This window comes from Leptodactylus fuscus, chromosome 9 (genome assembly GCF_031893055.1).
Source record: "Leptodactylus fuscus isolate aLepFus1 chromosome 9, aLepFus1.hap2, whole genome shotgun sequence".
In the NCBI taxonomy this organism is placed as follows: Eukaryota; Metazoa; Chordata; class Amphibia; order Anura; family Leptodactylidae; genus Leptodactylus; species Leptodactylus fuscus.
In genome coordinates, this window is record NC_134273.1 from 77,582,389 (window position 1) to 77,607,435 (window position 25,047).

Here is a 25,047-nt window from a genome sequence, read left to right on the forward strand (position 1 = left end):
GCGGCAAATTTAGCCTCGCCCACTTTTGTGTTGACTCCACCCACTCACATAAATTTTTCATGTGCCCGCACACAGTATAATCCTCCTACAGTCAGCCATAAATAATATGTCCCCCCTCTATCTCTCTCCCAGTTTCATATACACCCTTCATCTGCCCCCAGTTTCATGTCCCCCTCCATCTCTGCCCCCAGTTTCATGTCCCCTCCATCTCTGCCCCCAGATTCATGTCCCCCATCTATGCCCCCAGATTCATGTCCCCACATCTCTGCCCCCAGATTCATGTCCCCTCCATCTCTGCCCCCAGATTCATGTCCCCCATCTATGCCCCCAGATTCATGTCCCCACATCTCTGCCCCCAGATTCATGTCCCCTCCATCTCTGCCCCCAGATTCATGTCTCCCCATCTCTGCCCCCAGATTCATGTCCCCTCCATCTCTGCCCCCAAATTCATGTCCCCTCCATCTCTGCCCCCAGATTCATGTCCACACATCTCTGCCCCCAGATTCATGTCCTCCATCTCTGCCCCCAGATTCATGTCCCCTCCATCTCTGCCCCCAGATTCATGTCCCCCCATCTCTGCCCCCAGATTCATGTCCCCACATCTCTGCCCCCAGTGTCATGCCGTCCTCTCCTTCATCTGCCCCCAGTTTCACGTTCCACCTCCACATTACACTTACCTTCTCCTTCGTTCCCCCGCTGCTCTCTGCACACCTCTCTCTCTCTCTCCCTGGCGCACAGTTGTAGACGCGATGTGACATCATCACATCGCGTCTACAAGCCAGTAGGTGGCGTTCAGCGGCGAAGCAAGCTCCTTGCTTCAGCCGCGTATGTGTTCAACTCAGATCTGCATCCTCTGGACGCAGATCTGAGTTGAAATCAGGACATACCTCCCTCCAACCTGGACCGCGGGACATGTCACTGGAATTGTGAATGTCCCGCGGAAATCAGGACGGTTGGGAGGTATGCTATGGCTATGAGTCTGCTGTAAAGCATATCGATAAATGCTGTTAACAGAGCAGAGGAGAAGCTCGGGCAAGATGGCCGCCCCCATAATCATGTACAGGAAATGTTTAAAAATGGGCGTTAAATTCCTTTGAAATTTACATGCGGTTTTCTCATCTCCGTGGTGGTGCCCTTTAAGAAACCAGCCAGGCATTCAGCCTCCCAATACATTGTCTCGGAATATAGGAGTTGCGATATTATTATATACAGGTGTATATACAGTTTTATTTTATGTCAGGGACTTTTCTGAAACTGCAGCGAGCAGTGATCCGGAGTTCATACAAGCGCATGTGCTTCTCTGTTCCACCTCATTACCTGTAATGCAGGTAAGGGCTCGGGTGATGGTAATCTTCCTCCATTCAACCTTTTGTATAAAACCCACAATAAAGATCTTCAAAGATCTTTGTTTCTTGTTTAATTAACTCCTCCAGAGCATTCCTTCACTCTGCGTCAGACTGCAGCCTAAGAGCAGAAGGACCGACTACCTATAGTCTGATACGGAATGACACGGGGTGAAGGGTCAGATATAGGTAATGCTTATATGCGCTTTACTTTCTTCAGTGTGGCTGTATTTTCTAGCTGCGTTCCATTCACTACTTGTTTCTCCTCCATGCTTTACACTACAGCTTTGTGCGCTCAGATTTGTTACTGTATATAAAGATAAGACAACCAGAAGCTTCTCGGGACGTCTGTGCATTTCCATCACCAGAACCAACATATCACCCCAACCCTGCAGATAGATAGGTTACTGTCACCAGAACCAGCATATCACCTCAGCCCAGCAGATAGATAGGTTAGTGTCACCAGGCTCCAGCATATCACCCCAGCCCAGCAGATAGATAGGTTAGTGTCACCAGACCCAGCATATCACCCCAGTCCTGCAGATAGATAGGTTACTGTCACCAGAACCAGCATATCACCCCAGTCCTGCAGATAGATAGGTTAGTGTCACCAGACCCAGCATATCACCCCAGCCCAGCAGATAGATAGGTTAGTGTCACCAGACCCAGCATATCACCCCAGTCCTGCAGATAGATAGGTTACTGTCACCAGAACCAGCATATCACCCCAGTCCTGCAGATAGATAGGTTAGTGTCACCAGACCCAGCATATCACCCCAGCCCTGTAGATAGATAGGTTACTGTCACCAAAACCAGCATATCACCCCAGCCCTGCAGATAGATAGGTTAGTGTCACCAGGCTCCAGCATATCACCCCAGTCCTGCAGATAGATAGGTTACTGTCACCAGAACCAGCATATCACCCCAGCCCTGCAGATAGATAGGTTAGTGTCACCAGGCTCCAGCATATCACCCCAGTCCTGCAGATAGATAGGTTAGTGTCACCAGACCTAGCATATCACCCCAGCCCTGCAGATAGATAGGTTAGTGTCACCAGAACCAGCATATCACCCCAGCCCTGCAGATAGATAGGTTAGTATCCCCAGAACCAGAATATCACCCCATTCCTGCAGATAGATAGGTTAGTGTCACCAGAACCAGCATATCACCCCAGCCCTACAGATAGATAGGTTACTGTCACCAGAACCAGCATATCACTCCAGCCCTGCAGATAGATAGGTTAGTATCCCCAGAACCAGAATATCACCCCAGTCCTGCAGATAGATAGGTTACTGTCACCAGAACCAGCATATCACCCCAGCCCTGCAGATAGATAGGTTACTGTCACCAGAACCAGCATATCACCCCAGCCCTGCAGATAGATAGGTTAGTGTCACCAGGCTCCAGCATATCACCCCAGTCCTGCAGATAGATAGGTTAGTGTCACCAGACCTAGCATATCACCCCAGCCCTGCAGATAGATAGGTTACTGTCACCAGAACCAGCATATCACCCCAGCCCTGCAGATAGATAGGTTAGTGTCACCAGAACCAGCATATCACCCCAGCCCTGCAGATAGATAGGTTAGTGTCACCAGAACCAGCATATCACCCCAGCCCTGCAGATAGATAGGTTAGTGCCACCAGAACCAGCATATCACCCCAGTCCTGCAGATAGATAGGTTAGTGTCACCAGGCTCCAGCATATCACCCCAGCCCTGCAGATAGATAGGTTACTGTCACCAGAACCAGCATATCACCCCAGCCCTGCAGATAGATAGGTTAGTGTCACCAGACCTAGCATATCACCCCAGCTCTGCAGATAGATAGGTTAGTGTCACCTGAATCACAGAGTTTTCTCCCTGTGTTTTCTCGCTGCCTCCTTACTTGCAGGACTTTTCTCTCTGCCGATGTTAAGTCTTGTATGGAGACTCAAACACTAATGAGAATGCAGCTTTACTTCATAGCATTTTATCATCTTCCTAAATCCTTTGCATAGTACTATATATGCTTATAGATGGTAGACATAAGTTTGCTTGGGGACTCGAAAGATGGAATCCTTATCCACTAAAAAAGCGGTTACATGCAGAAACTATATCCTATGGAGTCCAACAGGTTTCCGCCACTCGGTTAATACTTGAGCTCTGTCTTGGTGGGTAACTGTCAGCCACTAAATGGTTAACCACTTCTAAACCTAGATGGACGGCTCTGTCTATGACTCCAATGATGAATGCCTTCTTAGAATGGAGACACTTAAAGACAAGTGTGACAGAAACCTTAAGAGGTAGACTGACTCAAGGGGCAGATAACCCTGGAGAAAGACAAAAAACTGGAGGCATTAAAGTTACTTATCTTCTTTGTAAGATAAGTGGACCTAGTAAGTAAAGTGAAAGAGACTAGGTTTAAAGGGATGGACTAGGATTAGCAAAAATAGCGCCACTCTTTTCAATGGGCTGTGCCTGGTATTGCAACTCAACACTCATTGATCTACTACCAGGCACAAACCATGCACAAGAGTGGCTCTTTTGTTAATCCCTTTAAGGAAAGGTCTACATAACAAATGCAGTCTCCTGTAGGTCGTTCATTCAGCATGGTGGCTGCCCTACTATCACTATGTCATAGGAATCGACACGTTGGTCCTGGATCTCCCAGTTCAGACATTGCGGTCTTGTGATGCCTGCATTATATTATACAGAAGTCCCAGTATATGATGGTGTCTCCTTCAGAAACGCCATTGAGTGTGATGGTAGTTATCTGACCCTGACACCTGTGTAGTATATACAGTAATCTGGTGTGACACGGTATGATCATGGTGTATTAAGATGACATCACTAAATAACAGCTGCAGCTGACGATGACATCATCAGTACGACAACCCACAACAATGAGCAATACGACTAGTAGGCAATGCTATGTACAATGCTCTGGTGTCTTCACTGATCTCTCGCCAAATATTTCAAAAGTTCTGCACGGAGAAAGTTGGCCCAGTCCTGGATGGCTGCAGACCATAGGAGGTGATGAGAAGTCCTGTGCTATGAGCGTCCCAGGGTAGACAAGCTTCTCGTCCCCACCCTAGACACTGTAGGGTTCAGAGAGTCAACGTGTTAGTTACGTGGTACCGCGGTACCTTGGAGGAACCAGAATCAGAGCGCTATTTTAAAGGGAACCTATCATTTAAAAGCAATTTTTTGTGACTTACACATAGGAATAGCCTTAAGAAAGGCTATTCTTCTCTTACCTTTAGATGTCTTCTCCACGCCGCCATTCGGTATAAATCCCGTTTTTTGTCGGTATGCAAATGAGTTCTCTCACAGCACTGGGGGCGGTACCCAGCACTGAAACAGCACTGGAGGTGTCCCCAATGCTGCGATAGAACTCTCCAGAGATTTCTCCATCTTCTTCAGGAACGGCCTCTTCAAACTTCTAGGCCTCAGGCAGAGCAGACTGCGCAAGCCCACAAGCCACAAGAAAATGGCTGCTTACTTACTGTGTAAGTGGCCATTTTTCTTGTGGCCACAGGCATGCACAGTCGGCTCTGCCCGAGGCCTAGAAGTTTGTCCCCCAGCGCCGGAAGAAGACGCGTGAAGAGGCTGTTCCTGAAGAAGAAGGAGGCGGCATTGGATAGTTCTCTCGCAGCATTGGGGACGCCCCTAGTGCTGTTTGAGCGCTGGGGCCCGCCCCAAGTGCTGCGAGAGAATTCACTTGCATACCGACGAAAACCGGGATTTATACCGAACGGCGGCGTGGAGAAGAGATCTAAAGGTAGGAGATGAATAGTCTTTCTTAAGTCACAAAAAATTGCTTTTTAATGATAGGATCCCTTTAAGGTTATGGTTGTGCTACAGTCCACAAGAAACTTACATCAATTTGATCTTTTCTACATTAAGGTCAAAAATTCAAAGACGATCAACTCTGGAGTATGGTTTTTCCCTCAAGGTATTCATAAAATGAGTGTTAACGTAGGTGACCACTATGCCCACATGGAGAAATATTTTAAAAAATTTGCAAAATATTTTTGAATTATTCGAAAAATTCTAATTTGTTGGATCTTATAAATTTAGAGAAAGAGATTTAAGAATTATACTTAAGGATTTATCCATGGGATTGGGTAAATAATCCACCATGACCTACGGCCACCGTAACTAACAGACGTTAAAGGGAATTACTTATTGTTTGCCAGGTGTTGTTTCACTTCCAGTACATTAGATCAAGAACCCTTTATCCTTCGCAAGCGTCTGGCCCCGGTTCAAGGACCGAGCGCGGTTCCTTCATAATTGCCATCCAAATAGTAATGACACTTAAAAACTCAATGGTCTTTAAGAAAGGGGGATCCATTGAATGACCTTTTTAGTATGGAAAAGGCATCCAAAGAGCTGGAAGAAAAACATGTTTTTCAGATATATGAGGGCTCGGAGGAGATGCTGTCATCGACTTTTCTTCGCTTATTTCCTCAGGTTGTCTATAAAGTTGTTTTCCTTCTGCAGTACAGGATATGATTTCTGTGGGCAGAAAATCCAATGGCTTTACCATATGACGGCGAGGTTTATAGTGTCAGTAGAGTAATGACATGTGCTATAAAATAAGAGCATTCAGCTCCTGACCCCAATGTGCGGTTTTCCAGCCAACGCTCAACTAACAGGTACGAGTTTTCTGGCGGTGGATCATAAATCACAGACACTCTTGTCCATTTTCCTTCTCGTGCTCCTTATTGATGGCGATGTATCACCTATTATATAAACCGCTCTCTCTGAGTAATGGCGGCCATACATCTTAGATTCCTATAGACCCCACCACCCACCTCTTCCCATAAAATGCATTCTCAGGTCCAGATACGATCCCTTAATTCTTGTATTTCTTCCAAAATATACTTTCTTCAAATTTAATGAAGCTGATAGGAACGTTTTTAACGTGCAGTACCAGTTTTTACCACAGACGCTTTTGATAAACACCATTGCAACAGCGCCCCCATGTTTAGGGTAAAGTGGTGATCTTTGAAATGATCTTGGCATATGGAAATAGGAACATTATTTTTTAGGGGTTTTTGCTCTGACAATCCTATTTATATTAGCATTGCCATAGTGGTAGAGGTGTAGTAGAGGTTTAGTACTCCAGATGGGGGCAGCACTGCAACTCTGCACCAGTTACTGACTGCTTCCGGCCTAGTCCAGCACCCAAAGGCAGCCAGATTAGCTGCTCAGTGTGGGGACCAGTGGTCAGACCCCCACCGCTGATGCTGATACCCGATTCTCTTGATAGGTCAACAGTAAAAAAACATTGTTTGGACTGGAAAACCCCTTTACGCATTACGTGGCGTCCATAAAAAACAATGTGCTATGTAGACAGACGTAGTCCTTCAGATAGAGAACTGCATTTTATAGGAATTTTCTGAACCATATAAGTGTATGTCCCAAATAAGTGACCCCCTTTATTTACAGAGTATATGTGACAACCCCTTTAATTCTAACCTACAACAAGTAAAATACAAAAACATTAGGATACAAAAACAAATCCAAAAATTATTTCTTCAATACGAGAATATGATAAAAGAACGTAAAATACAATCGCTAACTAACCAAGAGCCAAAAAACATTTGTTAAGTATAATTTGGGACCCCGCTCAGCGCCCCTCTCTGATCTTGGACATTTCTGCTGTTTCTCATGCATTGAGAAATCCATGCAAAATTGGGCCTGGCATCAATGTCAGTCCATAACTGGAGCCGTGAAGCCTCCCCCCGCGCGAGGCCCCCAGATTTACTATTCATTTGGTCACACATAGGACGTGTCAATGATTCATGAACGGTTAACCATGTCAGGACGTATTCTCTTACCTGTTGTGTCACATGTCTTTTTTTCCCTTGTTGCGTTTCGCTGAGGTGTGATGTGTCTATACACTATGTGTGGTTTGTTTTCTTCTTCATCAAATTCTCCCCCATTCTCTGAGAGCAACGGTTCAACAAAATAGTCCCCGTCCTGAGACTTGAAGGTGCCGAGCTGGGAATAAAAAAGAAAGATTGACTGAACGGAAATAACAAACTATTTTGACATTTTTTGTACATCAAAAAATATATTGTGGTGGGATCTTAGTGTACCCCTTTCCATACTATGGTATGGTTAGCAAAGGCCATCAAGATCTGACTGTTGGGAGCCATCAAGATCTGATTGTTGGGGACCATCAAGACCTTATTGTTGGGGCCATCAAGACCTGATTGTTGGGAACCATCAAGACCTTATTGTTGGGGGGCCATCAAGATCTGATTGTTGGGGACCATCAAGACCTGATTGTTGGGAACCATCAAGACCGTATTGTTGGGGGGCCATCAACACCTGATTGTTGGGAACCATCAAGACCTGATTGTTGGGAACCATCAAGACCTGATTGTTGGGAGCCATCAAGATCTGATTGTTGGGGACCATCAAGACCTTATTGTTGGGGCCATCAAGACCTGATTGGCGGGAGCCATCAAGATCTTATTGTTGAGGACCATCAAGATCTGTTTTTTGGGGACCATCAAGATCTGATTGTTGGGAGCCATTAAGATTTGATTATTGGGAGCCATCAAGAAATTGCTGGGGGTCATCAAGGTCTGATCTTTGGCCCCCATTCACTGCTTATTTAGGTATAGTGCAACCATCTCTGAACAACCATCTGTAAGACCATTCAAGTTGAGTTTGCAAAACCAAGCACCTTGTTAGATTATAATGGATGTGTAGTTCAGTCCTAAATCATCATTTTCAAGAATTTCCAACATTTGCACGCTGTCCGATCAAGAATGTCTCTGGTGATGGAACCAATAACGTACAAATCAGTCATTACGAGAGGTTGTCTGGCGAAATAACTGGAAACAGATGCACATCATTGGTTCAAGCAGACCTTGATCACTGCAAGACCGGAATATATTGACCCGTAAGCTCATCATGACGTCTATAAATGTACAATTCCTCTAAGGAAAACTACAACTATATTTTATACCAATAATCTACAAAGTCTAGATGACTGTCAATGTTTCGTAGCTTGGCTTTCTCCCTAAAACTTTTACAAACTAGCCTGATAGATCATATATGGTGCAATGAGGGCATTGCTGCTGAACTCTTCAGAGCAACGAAGGTATTGCCTTTGCTCATTACTCGCTTACAGGGCACAGCGTGTATGAGAATTCCTGGTATAATCAATGAGGGCGTGGACAGGTCTATAATACCATTGATAATGTAGCAGACACAATACCGTATACACTAGATAACAGACCGCTATACCTGCCTGTACCTTCCCATATCCTGTGCATAATAAAGCTTGGAGTAGTTTGAAGTCAGCGTCCCTTTATGTGCGGAGACAAAGCTCAGATACAAAGTATCTCTCCTAGTTTTCTTCTCAACAAAGGTTTTGGCAGCTGTTTCTGCATTTCTGAAGAGCTTTCAAGTTGCCTAGAAAGTATTGTGTGAACTGTGAAGTAAAGATGCTTGAGCGGGGAGCAAGAGAAAAAAAATCACACTTTGTAAACTATTAGAAATTTCCTTAAAAAGAAAATCTGCTTGGAATTTAAAGGGGTTGTCTTGTGAGGACGATCACCTGTATATAGACTCAGACCATGACGAGGTCATGGATGGTGGACATCCACTCCAGCCCCATTGCAAAGAGAAGCTCCTGATCAAGTCACCCGTGTAGACAATGTGTTACATAGAAATGTCTACACTGTAGATAAATAGATAGATAGATAGATAGATAGATACTGTAGATTCTACAGTATCTATCTATCTATCTATCTATCTATCTATCTATCTAACTAACTATCTAACTATCCTTATCTATCTATCTATCTATCTATCTATCTATCTATCTATCTATCTATCTATCTATCTAACTAACTATCTAACTATCCTTATCTATCTATCTATCTATCTATCTATCTATCTAACTATCCTTATCTATCTATCTATCTATCTATCTATCTATCTGTCTGTCTGTCTGTCTGTCTGTCTGTCTGTCTGTCTGTCTATGTATCTATCCATCTATCTATCTATCCATGTATCTATCTATCTATCTATCTATCTATCTATCCTTCTATCTATCTATCCATCCATCCACCCATCATCTATCTATCTATCTATCTATCTATCTATCCATCTATCCATCCATTGATCCATCTATCTATCTATCTATCTATCTATCTATCTATCTATCTATCTATCATCTATCTACCTCCTATCTATCTATCTATCTATCTATCTATCTATCTATCTATCTATCTATCTATCTATCCTTCTATCTATCTATCTATCTATCCATCCATCCATCCATCCATCCATCCATCTATCTACTACATGTGAGTACTGTATCCAGACCCCCTTCCTATAGAGTGTATACAATAATGATATAAGCCATACCATAACTCCCAGTGCAGCGAGTATTAGGGAATTACTGTATAGACGTTTAGACTGTACATTGCAGACACATGGCAATCATTTGAAAAGATGTCCAGGAGGTAAATTGGCAAATGGTATCTTCCTGTTATTTTGACCCCTGGACTACATGAATGCATTAAAACACACTAAAAATAACAGGATATTGTTTAATCTAATGTATGTTTTTGTGTGTGTTTTATTTATTTATTTTTTGCTTTTAAGAAACACGGAATTAATACTTTCCATGACAAGTTGAATTCTCTTAGAAATTTGAGCCAAAATACCCTGCGAATGATCTTACGGGATACATTGGACTAGTGGTAGAACGCTAAGACAAGGAGACTTTATGGTTTTTTGGGTTCGAAGTTCTACGTTGGATAATTTTCGTATCTTTATTGGGGTCAGGGCGTGTTTTTTTGGTACAGAATTATAAATTCCCATCACAGATATAAATGAAAGCATTCCTCTAATAGAACTTAGACCCTATGCACACGACCGTGAAAACCGTATCATGTCAATGGGTACATATAACTATCCGGTATTTTAGTGGACCATTAAAAAACAGGACATGTCTGGCCTGACAGACTAAATACAAGGCTATGGATCTGTTTTTAACGTTAGCTAGTGTATCCGTTTCACTGATGTCAAAAACAGATGATTGGGTGTTTTTTTTTAACCGAGAATTGGATGACAAACGGATGGTAGAAATGGACACACGGCCAGAAAATGGATGAAATATAGGTGACACGCTGACGCAAAAGACATTTTTTTTTAAGAGGTTGTCCAGGAATTGCACAAACACGGAGCGGTCCGGGACAGGTGTCCCTGGTGCACTGTTACCTGCTGCTGCAATCCATTTGGTCGTGTGATGTGCCTTGGTCCCTGGAAATCCTGAACCCTACATGACCGCTGTTAGGAGCATCAGCGATCACTGGGATCGGATGGGCTGCAGAGCTTCCAGGGACTGAGGCCTGGCACACGACCAAATGAACTGTCGTGGGGGGCAACAGAGCACCATAGAAAGGAGAGTATGTTTTTTATGTTACACCAATCCTGGCCCCTCTGTAGTTTGACCAATTCCTGAACAAACCATTTACTCAGCTTTGTGCGCATGTAGTTTCAAACAAGGAGTCTCTGTAAAGAAGACCTGTACTTTCAGCAGCATCAGCACTGATTCATTCAGGTTAGGGTGGGTTCACATCTGCGCCCGGCCTCCGCTTTGTGGGTTTCCGTCTTCTGCCCGTGAAACTGGACAGGAGACGGAAATCCGGTAGTCAGTGTCCACCTGTGAGCGTCTTGTTGCCTCTCTGTGGCGAGACTGTTTTTTTTAAGTCCTGCATGTCTGACTTTGTGTCCGGGTTACAAAAAACAGTTTCGCCGCGGAGAGGCCCAAGACGCTCACAGGCGGACACTTTACAAACCCATTCAAGTGAGTGGATTTGAAAATTGACTGTCGGTTTCCATCTCCTGTCCAGTTTCTCGGGCAGAAGACGGAAACCCACAAAGCGGAGACCGGGCGCAGGTGTGAACTAGCCCTCCACAGTTAGTGGACACTCTGTCTGTAACATTGTAGACATAGCAACTTCCTAAGCTTCTCCTAATGGCTACTTCAGCCAACCAAAATGTTGTCACTTACCATTATATCTTATGGGAAGAATATGCAAATCTGTCTTCCATGATGTAATTAGGAAAACAGCTGCTGCCTCAGTATTGCAAACCAATAGAGGGCGCTCACTGGAATGTGCAAGCTTGTCTTCCCTGATGTAGTTAGGAAGACAAAACTCCAGTGAAATAACCCAATAAAGGCTGCTCCCTTTTGCATCATGCTCAACCTTCCAAGAGGCCTTTGTTTTGCAATGACGCTGGGATTATTACCAGGTATAGTCTCTCAATCGAGGATGGCCATTTCGATGTACTTGCATCTCATCAGCTCGATGTAGAGAGGACTATAACCTGGTAGAGGCGAGAGGCTTAGACAGGGCTAAGGGGATATTGTCACTCCTTAGGGAGAGACCACCATATAGGTGTGTGGAGACTTATTAAGCCTTTAGCACTCCACTTCGCAAAGGATCATGGGAAGAATATGCAAAAGGGAGCAGCCTTTATTGGGTTATTTCACTGGAGTTCTGTCTTCCTAAGTACATCAGGGAAGACAGGCTTGCACATTCCAGTGAGCGCCCTCTATTGGTTTGCAATACTGAGGCAGCAGCTGTTTTCCTAATTACATCATGGAAGACAGATTTGCATATTCTTCCCATGATCCTTTGCAAAGTGGAGTGCTAAAGGCTTAATAAGTCTCCACACACCTAAATGGTGGTCTCTCCCTAAGGAGTGACAATATCCCCTTAACCCATTATATCTTATGTTAGTGTTTGGGTTTCCATCCTTCTGGTCCGATAAACGGAAACCCTATCTGCTTACAAAGCAGTTACATACAAAAACCCACGGACCCCATAAACTATAATGGTCGTTGGGGTTATTATTGAAATCCCATACACAACAGTGTGCATCTCCCCGTGGCACTCATTTATATGGAGGCAAAAATGTCAATCACCCTAAGGCATGTGTGAATTGTCTTCTACCTTCCTTGTATGCGGAGTGACTGTGCTGGCATCTGCTTAATACAGTGGAAAAGAAAGCTGACCTTTTACATCGGCCTCCTCATAATTGTGTTCTGCAGTTTGGTGACATTATGGACTCCGCGCTAAGGAGTGAAACATCTGTCAGCTCTGTTTGTGCTGCCTAAGCTGAAGAAAACAATGACGGTCTCATAGAGAGAGTCTTTACAGCCCTTTACTGCCATCTTGATTGTCAATGTCACCGATTGCAGACAGTTTATTTGCAAAACTACCAGTGTAGCCAGGGTACGTCTATTGGGAGCTACGGCTATATAGATCATTACAAATTTTTGCTGATGGACCACAGATACAATCTAGGGCTCAGGAGAGGCGTGCGCTGTGCAGTAGCATGCATATCACAGGCGGCCTGCAAACTCCACCCACTTTAGGGAGGAGCACAGGAAGTAGTGGGCGCCTGTACATACAGCGGGCTAGGCAGATTTGCAATGGTCATTACATTGTTGTTATGCATCGGCCTAGATGATATCATATTTTTTAAAATTAATTTGGGGTAACAACTGATCTGAGCTTACTTCTGACTCTTTTTAAACCTATTTATTTCGATTCGTTTAGACCAATTTATGGATTTGTCAGCCTTTTACATTTCGGGCCAAATTTGCTTGTATTAAGGCATCATGACATTGACGTACCCCATGTGACCGCAGAGGTCTTTGATTGGTCCCCTGGAGCTTATGATCTCAGCCAGGAAGCCAGCGGAGGCTGAAAAGGACCCGGAGGGAGCGCCGAACTCTACAAGGGAGCCCAGGAGAAGGGAAGGTGAGTATAGGTGTTTATTACATTTCTGCACCCTACACTTATTATACTATGGGGTATGAAGAGAGCCCAGGGAACAATAGTGATTTTTGGGTGATGAACCTCCAAAAGTTTCAGGTTTAGGTTGAGCCCTAAATGTTTAGATAATTGGGGTTGAAACTGATTTGATCTGAACCCATTCACTCAACTTTACTATTAAGCCTGTTATGGTCACTTAAGGATCGGACAGGACAAGAATAAGTATCCAATTGCGGGGCAACACGGTGGCTCAGTGGTTAGCACTGCAGCCTTGCAGCGCTGGAGTCCTTGGCTCGAATCCCGCCAGGAACACCATCTGCAAGGAGTTTGTATGTTCTCCCCGTGTTTGCGTGGATTTCCTTCCATTCTAGAAAGACATACTGATAGGGGAAAAAAAGTACATTGTAATCCCTATATGGGGCTCACAATCTACATAACAAAAGAGTAAGCATCCAATTGCTTGGGGCCCAATCGACAAAAGTCCTCCTAAATCCTTTTTGAGAATGCACTTGCATGACCACTGCTATGGGGCTACCGGGACTGTGAATGGAGCACCTGTCATGCAAGTGCACTGACACTCCATTTACAAGGCGCCTTAGGGGGACCAAGTGATTGGATCTCCAGCAATTGAACACTTAGCCTGGAATAAGAGTCCATAAAGGGATTACCCCTTAAGTTGCACCTTTAACATCTGTTGGCCAAACTTTCCTGTGACAAACAGCTATTCTTCCCATCATCCCTATGTACATGCATGCTCGGCACAGCCAATTGGTATGTGTTCTCACTATGGAGAGGAGAGTTAGCTGCTCCCGGACACCTTTGGTGGTGACTTTTTCACTTGGAGACACATATGATTGGGCAAAGCAAAATTCGACATGCCCGATTCTTCCTACATGTCAGGGTAGAGTGAGGAGACCCCAGATCTCTACATGAATAAGATAGCTTTCCTGTTCTGCCACGATTGACAAGTTGAGCTGACCTTTATGTTATGTACGGAGGGGCCTTTAAGGGCAGCTGGGGGGCCCGGAGACCCTCTGTTTACCTTAGCTGCGCTAGTAAATTAAATACAATTGGCAGAATTTATCTGCGGCTTTCTGGGAATTTCGCAGAGCAGAGACTTCTGGGTAAAAGCCATTAATGTCCATGGCAGTGTTTACCCCAGAAAGTTTTCTCATTCCTCAAACTCCTGGAAGTTTCCTTACTGTTTAATGCGCTTTTGGATTCTATTCTGGTCTGTAAAGCCAAGAGGTCAGTTTATAAAACTGACAAGCAGCAGATAAAAAAGAGCAAGTAAAGATTTTACAAATAAATCAACGGCAAATGAGCGATCACCGAAACGTTTTATGGCACGTTCATGTCGATGTGTTATTTGTATTGGCTGAGAGACAAACCATCGCATCGCGCTTATCTGTCCAGAGTCATGCAGAGCTAGAGCAGGACTGATACCGAGAGATGGCCATGACGGGGCCAGGCAAGGGCTAGTGATAAGGTGATGACCTAAGCTTAGGATTGAAGATCGGTGGGACACTTAGGTTCCATTGAGTCAATGGGTTGTCCATGTAATTCATGGATGTCTTGGGTTCTCCATAGTAAGAAGGTCTCTTTGTAGCTTCTCTGGCTAATAAATGGATCCCCTATATTAAAGGGGTTCTGCCATCCCTATTATTAAAGGCCTAGCCTTGGGATTGGTCGTTGATAGTAGATTTGCAAGGATCCGAGACAGTCCCTTGCAGATCAGCTTGGCTCCTGGTAGCATTTATGTTCTGGGAACTGTATTGCTCAATGTAGCACCAGATTTAGATGTAGGGTCGGCTCCTAGCGCTGCAGTACCTAAACCTGCCACTATAAATTGGGAGCAGCACAGCTCCCATTATCAGAAGCCGCACTGGCCGAACAGCTGATCTACAGGGGTCCTGGCTGTCAGACCATCGTAGCTCTGAAATTGACGACCTATCCTAAAAATAGGCCATCAATATTAGAAAGTGGACAACCACTTTAATTCTTCTAAAGAGTATTTTTAAAACCAGTCAACCCCTTGAAGACTGTATTCAATACTATGTTAGAGAAGGGAATCAATAGGAATAACAGGGGTACAACAGCTATTATACCCCGAAACTTCAGACGGTCACACTAGTCCTGCAGGGGAGATATGGCGCCAAAACAATGGGTCACCCTTTGAAATAGCCATGTCTTCTCCCCAATGGAAGGGGGTAACAAGTGCAACTCCTGCCTTATAATGTCCATTTACGCAAATAGGACCTACATAAAGGGGATAACTCATTTTTCAGTCATAAGTGTGTAGTGTCCTGATAACATATATCTATACACTATATGGGGTGTGTAACGTGGCTCCAGATCCTGTAGATCCATTCCTTGAGTTGGCTCTTAGTGGAGCCCAGAAAGAAGCCAGGAGCAAGATGAGCTCTTCCTAAGTTGTGGTGGAGGGTAGCCATTGATTCTTGACCCTTGTGGACAAGATCATTACATGCAACTTTAGCCTTGGGTTTTGGACATGTTAAGTCCAGTTTTGCGTTCAGGTTGTCTGCTTGCGGACCTCCCAAATGGAAACCGATCTCCATAAAAAAGCAGTGACCTTAGGAAACCTGTGGACCATAAACTATAATGGGGTCTGTGTGGTTTCAGTACTTTTCACTCCGCATATTTCATGTGGATTGGGGAACGGAATAGCCCGAACGCAGGTGTGAGATCCATGCTGAAGTAACCAACCAATCTATGTGTATACGGCCAACATAACCTAAAGCAGCTTGACCTTAAAAATATTTCTTTGATAAAGTTGTATCTAGTACAAAAGAATATGAAACAATCACTTATACAGTTAATGAATAAACCCTGGAGCTGTGTCTGCCAAGGCCCAACGCTCTCCGATATGGGACACTTCTGAGCTCACCATGGCCTCTGTTAGTATCATATAATACAAGGTCACACCACCATGCTATTGTTTAGTAAGTGCAATATCACACCTGCAAGGACACTGATATCCTATGGAGCGGCTCGGGGCACACAACACAAAGTGGCCTTTGGAGAAGGAGTCCTGGAAGTGATGATATGGCCCCACAGATATCGCCCTGATCTCACCCTCATCCAGTCTGTCTGGGATGACACGAAGAACCAGAAGGACTGGAGCAAGCCAAGATCCACAGAAGATCTGGGCTTAGTTCTCCAACATGGCGACGGGAACAACCTCCCTGCCAAAAACTTTCTACTAGTACCGAGAAAAACTGATGGAAGGCAAAGGGCAAAGGTCGCACCAAATATTGATGGGATTTACAGTACGTCTCTCTTTTATTCATTCATTACATTTTATTAATTGACAAAAATAACCTATTAACCCTTCTATTTCTGAAAGCATCAGCATTTTTTCACACCTTGGCGTAATACTGTTTGTCGCAGTGAGGATTCTTGCAGCGTCGATGGGCACTTAGCAGCGGTGTAAGAAGAGTCGACTTTCTAACGTCTTTCCTTGGGTTAAATTCAATGGAGTGAATATTGAGAACTTCCTAGTGCAAATGTTTACATGAGCACAAGATCACCATGGGAGGCTGAAGGCTCTTAAATCCTAGTTAAGAATTTCTCCCTCCCTATTTCCACTAAATAGAAGTCATCTCGAGTATTCTTAGACAGCGGGAACAGAACATTTCTTTCTTAACGCTCTTGTGGTTCATATTTGGGATTACTCTGTAATTAATTTTACAAACTCAATGAATCTGGTGAGAAATTAGAACTTGTCGTTCAGAACCTTCAGACACAATTTATTCATGATACATGAAAATGTAAGGAAATTTAATTAATTGGTTCATATTCCCAATATGGCATTATTTACATATCATCCAATTAGAAATGGAACCAACTTCACGCTACCATCATGGCTTCCATTCTTGACAGGGCCATGTTCAGTATGGTGGCTCCATTATCAAATGACTTCCAACCTATCCTGATGGACTTCATTGTAGAGACAGTTGGAGTCCTTTCACCAATGGCCGATCAGGTTGATGGATTCCATTGGAAAGATGGTCGGAATCCATTAAAAAATGGATGATCTGGTTTTTTAAAGGGATCCAAAGTTTTTGAAGGAAAGAAAATCACTGTTGACTATGTTTCTGTTGCCACCAACAAAAACGGCAACCTCAATGGACAAGGTTTTACCCCCATTAGAAAAATTACCCCCTGTTTTTAGATACTAGCAGTCAGATGTCCACCGATCAACAACTGATTTTATATCCTATGGATAGAGGATAAACAATTTTCATTAAAGGGGTTTGCTAGAGTTACACAAATTGGGTCCAGAATAAAGCTAAAAAAAATTCCTATACTCATCTCTTCAATTCCTTGCGACTGCACCAATGGTCCTCGATGTCTTTGCTTTCTTTGTGTATCACACATGACCTTTGCAGCCAATCATTGTCCTCAGCAGTGATGCCCACCCACATGACCACCATGTGACCACAAAGGTCACTGAATTTTATCCCATTCCCTTTTCTTGACTATTTTTTTTTGCAAATCCAGGACAATGGATTAAATGATATTGACTATTTCAGGGGTGTGCCTGTACAGAATGGAGAGGTAACAGTCAAACCTGGGTCATGGTGTCTGAAGAGGGCTCGAAGACAATGGCGTAACTAAGTCTCGTGGGCCCTGGTGCAATCTTTTGTCCGGGGCCTACTACCTCATCCCTACAGCGAATTCTTGATAGTGATGTTACGGTAGGTAAGGAGTTTAATCCACCTTAGTGTGGTTAGGGTAATCTGAGGGTCTCCTTGGCTTATGTGCCAGATGGAAGCTGCAATCTCAATACTGACGCCAGTGCTTATGGGCCCCCTAAGGCTCCTGGGCCCCGGGCGACTGCACCCTCTGCACCCCTCAAGTTACACCCCTGCTTGAAGATCTGTCTGCCACCGGAGTGGACACTTGAATTATAAATAGCACAAAGTCTTGATCGAAGGAGCCCAAGTTATGTCTCTGGCCAAGCTGAAGTATTCATTAAATAATTGGTAAGAATGTACGAGAATCTAAACAAAAAAACTTGGAGATACCTTCATCAATACCTCCAAGGATCAAGCTGACAATTATCTTGAGATTTCTGGCCCCAGTTTTGCACTGGAATATGTTTCAAATGCAAAAACATTCTAAGTGAAGAGTGTCACGCTTTACTTATTTGCCAAGTGATATTGGAAATCTTGCCCGCCAAGGTTAAAGTACATGTTGGGGGAGGGGGTCCGACAGGAGGCTGAGATCATAGCTCCATATCATATCTTGAGATGTTCTGCACTTCTCTTTTCTGCCTTGCAGTATCTTGAGTCTTGGGAGGAGCAGTGCAGTTATTTTTTACTGTCTGAAGTTTGTTTGGATCGTATGGAGGGACATGTAAGAATTCCTGCCGGACACAACAAGCGTCAAAGATTTCAGAAAGCCGCTTACGCAGAATACAGTCCTATGAAAAAGTTTGGGCACCCCTATTAATCTTAATCATTTTTAGTTCTAAATATTTTGGTGTTTGCAACAGCCATTTCAGTTTGATATATCTAATAACTGATGGACACAGTAATATTTCAGGATTGAAATGAGGTTTATTGTACTAACAGAAAATGTGCAATATGCATTAAACCAAAATTTGACCGGTGCAAAAATATGGGCACCTCAACAGAAAAGTGACATTAATATTTAGTACATCCTCCTTTTGCAAAGATAACAGCCTCTAGTCGCTTCCTGTAGCTTTTAATCAGTTCCTGGATCCTGGATGAAGGGATTTTGGACCATTTCTTTCTACAAAACAATTCAAGTTCAGTTAAGTTTGATGGTCGCCGAACATGGACAGCCCACTCTCAAATGATCTGAAAACAAAGATTGTTCAACATAGTTGTTCAGGGGAAGGATACAAAACGTTGTCTCAGAGATTTAACCTGTCAGTTTCCACTGTGAGGAACATAGTAAGGAAATGGAAGACCACAGGGACAGTTCTTGTTAAGCCCAGAAGTGGCAGGCCAAGAAAAATATCAGAAAGGCAGAGAAGAAGAATGGTGAGAACAGTCAAGGACAATCCACAGACCACCTCCAAAGAGCTGCAGCATCATCTTGCTGCAGATGGTGTCACTGTGCATCGGTCAACAATACAGCGCACTTTGCACAAGGAGAAGCTGTATGGGAGAGTGATGAGAAAGAAGCCGTTTCTGCACGTACGCCACAAATAGAGTTGCCTGAGGTATGCAAAAGCACATTTGGAGAAGCCAGCTTCATTTTGGAAACAAAGATTGAGTTGTTTGGTTATAAAAAAAGGCGTTATGCATGGCGTCCAAAAAGAAACAGCATTCCAAGAAAAACACTTGCTACCCACTGTAAAATTTGGTGGAGGTTCCATCATGCTTTGGGGCTGTGTGGCCAATGCCGGCACCGGGAATCTTGTTAAAGTTGAGGGTCGCATGGATTCCACTCAGTATCAGCAGATTCTTGAGAATAACGTTCAAGAATCAGTGACGAAGTTGAAGTTACGCCGGGGATGGATATTTCAGCAAGACAATGATCCAAAACACTGCTCCAAATCAACTCAGGCATTCATGCAGAGGAACAATTACAATGTTCTGGAATGGCCATCCCAGTCCCCAGACCTGAATATCATTGAACATCTGTGGGATGATTTGAAGCGGGCTGTCCATGCTCGGCGACCATCTAACTTAACTGAACTTGAATTGTTTGTCCAAAATACCTTTATCCAGGATCCAGGAACTGATTAAAAGCTACAGGAAGCGACTAGAGGCTGTTATCTTTGCAAAAGGAGGATCTACTAAATATTAATGTCACTTTTCTGTTGAGGTGCCCATACTTTTGCACCGGTCAAATTTTGGTTTAATGCATATTGCACATTTTCTGTTAGTACAATAAACCTCATTTCAATCCTGAAATATTACTGTGTCCATCAGTTATTAGATATATCAAACTGAAATGGCTGTTGCAAATACCAAAATATTTAGAACTAAAAATGATTAAGATTAATAGGGGTGCCCAAACTTTTTCATAGGACTGTATAAGGTTACTGGGGAACATGACCAATGTTGGGACTACCATTAGACGATGTTTCGGTTTACTTGTGGAGTCTTCTTTATCTTCCCATGCCCCCATGTTTGTACAGGGTTCATGTGGGTGACTTGCCTGCAGAAAAATATCCGAGGAACTGACATATGATAAGATCCAGGAGTTTCCCAACTCTAACCCATACTCTAACCTTGCAGTATACTCACCTCCAAAAATTCTGTTCCAGTTCTTGGTCATCCAGGCCAATTTGACCCATTGTCCATAGTCGTATCATATCACATCCATTGCTCAATGGCTGATGCAAGATGTGATGTCACTACTGTATGGATATAATATTAGAGTAGCCTCGGCCACTAGATGTTGTGACTTTATGACATCATGTCACTGTAGTCCAGTCCTCAGAGGGGGGAACAGGATCAAAATGTCGAACCCCCTGCTGATCTCTTATAGGTCATCTATTGATAAGCCTGGAAAACCACTTTAAGACCTGCAAGAAATGTAAAAATAATAAACCTTGTCTTTAAGTGGTTTTCCAGGTTGATCTATCCTGAAGATCAGCAGGGGTCCTGGGTTTTTTGAAGAGACTACTGCATTCATACAAAACAAACCACAGAGCCATACATTGCATAGCGGCTGTACTTGGTATCGCAGCTCAGTCCCATTCACTGGAATGGAACTGAACTGCAAGCATTAAATATGAGCAAAGAATGTGGCGTTACATGGCCTGGGAAGCAGAAGCCGCCCCCACATAGTGCCAACTGCCACTTCCAAGAGCTGATCTGCTGGGGTCCTTGGTGTCGGACCTCCACTGATCCCCACATAGTGCCAACTGCCACTTCCAAGAGCTGATCTGCTGGGGTCCTTGGTGTCGGACCTCCACTGATCCCCACATAGTGCCAACTGCCACTTCCAAGAGCTGATCTGCTGGGGTCCTTGGTGTCGGACCTCCACTGATCCCCACATAGTGCCAACTGCCACTTCCAAGAGCTGATCTGCTGGGGTCCTAGGTGTCGGACCTCCACTGATCTTCAATCCTAGTGATAAGACTGGGAATCCTCTTTATTAACAATGACACCCCCCAAAATTAAAGGTTCCCACAAAACAATGCATGGATCTAAATTTTTGCATCATGATAAGACCAATGCACATCAAGGAGCTTGCAAAATTGAATGAATTCTTGAATTGAATTCTCCATATAGGCATCCTCTAATGTAATCTGCAAAAAAGTTTCTTCCTACAAGACAACACCTATATCCCTCAGCGTCCCCTTAAGGTGGTATTGTTAACATGACATAATCTCAATAAAATACAAATTAATTCTGGAATTATCAACACTCTTTTATATCATCCGTATCCTTCTATGAAAATAATAGTCTACACATAAAACTAAATTTTACGATATTTTTCAATCGCCCTTGGAAAAAATGATTTCCGGCTCCCTTAAATGAAACTCCCGAACTCCAGACTCCACCTACCAAACAAATGACAACAACAGCCCAGGGAAGAGCCAGACTGGGGAGCTGAGCAGCGTTGGACTGGGTTTCCGGACCCTGCTTTCAGGATTTGCTGGAAAAGTTAATTCCTAAGGAAATTATGGATCTCCTTCTGTACTACGTTTCCTTCTAAGACGACGGAGGTTAACAATGTGTTTTGTATTTTAAGGGATTCCAGGATTTTGCTCAACATCTCCTGGTAAGTATCCCTGCTTAGGATGGACGGCTGATTACCCAATTTGTTTTTAAGGGTTAAGTCTGGCAGATATTTTCACATACGACATAGAGCTGGTCGTAGACGTAGTTTAATCGTCTATATACCTTAGCGTGAATTATGGTTTACGACTCATCAGATTATGATTAATATTCGTTTGCAATATGTAAACAGGTCCGATAAGTCATCCTTGATCATATCACGACTTCTCGCTACAGTCATTTCCCATCAGATCGCGTAACAGGCATCTGTGGGGGGCTCTGATATGGCAATCTGCACAGTAACATTGTAACTTTACCGAGTAAATATTTGTATTATTGCATTAGTATTATCATCGCATGAGTCTTATATTACAAAACACAGATACATTGCAAGGAATAAGGAATTCAGGAAACTTTTTAAGGAATCTACAAACTTGCGACAGGTTGAGAAATCATTAGTATGCACAGGGCATAGCAGCTCCACCTTAAAAGTGCCCAATGCCCAGAAGTCTGCAAACTCCAATGTATTCTAGCAGCAGACATCGGGACCCCCCCTCCTCCACAGCACCTCCCTCACCCCCCCTTACTATCAGCATCCAGCCCCCTGTTTCCGCTCCTATGACGTCACCAATCCCTGTTCTCCCTGTGAGGGCACCAGTCCCTTGGCCAGCACTGTGTGAATGTGCATGCCCCCAGTGACACCAGCAGGGAAAGAATCCCCCTTCCACCACCTCTCAAGCTGAATGATACCATGACTGCGAGCAAAGCCACTTGTTACTCGTGTGAAATGAGTTCTTGACAATCCCTATGATTAAAATCTTAATTGTATATCCAACGATCGAAAATTATAGGTTATACTTCATACAAATGAGAACAATTTAATAAAAACTGAATTAAAATTTTAGTAAGAGTTTTTTTCAACTTTTGCAGGTCGTCTAATTTTACTCATGTGAAATTAATCTTGCACAATCCATAGTAATAAAAGCTGAAATTTAGGTGCGGTGATGTAAAATGATAGATTTAATATGGAACATAGATGAACAGCATTGAAATGAAATTTTAGTAAAAGTTTTAAAGTTCTATATCATATAGATGAACAAGTCAAAGTTGACCTTTGCTGCAGCTGTGCTTAAACTTTGCAACTTTTAGCAATCTATATTCATCAATCTGCACATAGATTTATCTATCTGTCTATCTATCTATCTATCTATCTATCTATCTATCTATCTATCTATCTTCTATCTATCTATTTATCTCCTCTATCTATCTCTATCAGTGCAAATAACTGAACTTGCAATTTAACTTTCTTTTGCACAGCAAGATAACTCAAGCAATAACCCTGATGACATATTCAGCACTGCTACATCTATATCCAGTATACACATCCAGTACTGTCCTATATCCCATCTCCCCATGCACATTGAGGGACTCACCATTCCTGAGCACAGGCTGATGACTGCGATATGCTCTGCCCTTGTATTCACATGTCCAGTGTAGAAGCAATGCCCAAAGTCAGTGTCATGGTTGTAATAAGCACTCCTGTTCTCATCAGGCTTCCCATACAGGCTCACAGTTAACACGGGTGCAATAAATCCAGAATTGGCACTGAGGTTAAATAAGAACTTCTGTCCAAAAGCTGAGAGTCTATAATGTGTAGTGGAATTGGCCCAGGGGTCAGGGTCTGCAGAGGGGCTGACATTTCTCTTTTTCCTTCTGAAGTGCATATTATTGGGATAAACTTCTCCAAACTCATTCACTCTCGTGGGTGTCACTATCTCATAGTCACCCAGATTCTGGAGGAGTTTAGCTGCAACAAAAGTCAAGACACATAAGTTATAGTAACATTGTCACAATACATTCAGATATTACAAGACTCAGTGCACACCATGGCCAGCCTGGATACTAGGTGTCCCATTCATGCACATTGCGGTGTAGTAGAAGCAGTAGTTACCTTGCCTTGGGTGAAGTTTAGGTCCTGCTGCTGGTGTTACATTCAAGACGTCTTGTAGTAATATAAGTAATCCCAGTAGCCAAAAGGCAAGATGCATGTTTGTCATGGGAAGCAGCAGCAGCAGATTTTTGCTGGGTCTCCCTCCTACTCTGCACAAAAAAAAAAAAAAAAAAAAAAAAAAAAAGTAAAATCCCCAAATTCCTAATATTGCAGCTCCTAGACTTGATAAGTGTCCCTGGAAGGTGCACTGCTCTCCACCATAGAGGGGTAAGTCCTTAGAAATCCTCCTTCATGTAGCAGGACCACCAGGCAATCCAGCATAGTGAGTGCACAGGGGAGAGCAGGGCTTGGAGGATTTTGTGTCTCCTACTACTTTGAGTGAATGCTAGATGGCTGAGAATACAGCAGAGATGGTGGGGGAGGCCTGACTGCTAGTGGGCTGGGACATGCAAAATACCAAATCTATCAGCGGTGACATCCAGCTACTCTACCATACAGCTGGAGGCTCCAAAACCACCCCTGTCTCATTGCCAGGGCGCTCCACTCTGGAGTAGTAAAGTGCAAGTGGGATTTTACAGAATATCTCTCATTCCATCTGATGCATGACTGAACAAGGGGGGCAAGGGATAAGCTTGGAGATTTGGGAAATGTCATTGTAGTGAGCGGCTATAGTGACAGCTGTAGGAAGGCTGCAAATATAAAAAAAAACTACCAATAAAAGTCTTGGAGAGCGGCGTGACCTTTGGAATTACTTTCTGAGATGTAATGTTATAGGGCAGGGGTAGGCAGATTTAAAGAAAACAATTGTGTTGTCGACCCCTACATAAAAGTTATTATAACGGGGCTCATAGCTGTAATACAGAGAGCAGGTGACCGCCTTGTTATAGCCGTGTGAACCTGGCCAAAGTTGTGTTTATATAGGCACTGGCTGCTCTGGAAGAAGCTTCCATTGTAACAAAATTCTATATAGCATGCTGTGCTGTTATGTGCGGCGGGATGCCAGGACCCCCTATACAGAGTATAATGCCTCCTTGTTCCCCCTGTACACAGTATAATTCGCCTTATTGCCCCTATACACAGTATAATGTGCCATGGTGTCCTTAATACACAGTATAATGCTCATTGTTACCCCTATATACAGTATAATGCCCCATAGTGTCCGCAATACACAGTATAATGCCCCTCAGTGTCCCCTTTACACAGTATAATGTCCCTT

At 43.5% G+C, this 25,047-nt stretch overlaps 1 protein-coding gene across 1 annotated transcript in view; it reads right to left on the reverse strand.

Moving 5' to 3' along the window:
- Positions 1 to 23,937, reverse strand: part of ADAMTS9 (ADAM metallopeptidase with thrombospondin type 1 motif 9) — a 154,641-nt gene extending 130,704 nt beyond the window's left edge. Inside the window, exons 1-3 of the mRNA XM_075287475.1 lie at positions 23,832 to 23,937; positions 23,314 to 23,687; positions 7,170 to 7,332 (exon numbers count right to left, since the gene is read on the reverse strand). Of these exons, the coding sequence (XP_075143576.1) occupies positions 7,170 to 7,332; positions 23,314 to 23,687; positions 23,832 to 23,937 (643 nt within the window). The remainder of the gene's footprint in view (positions 1 to 7,169; positions 7,333 to 23,313; positions 23,688 to 23,831) is intronic.
- Positions 23,938 to 25,047: the final 1,110 nt, after the last annotated feature.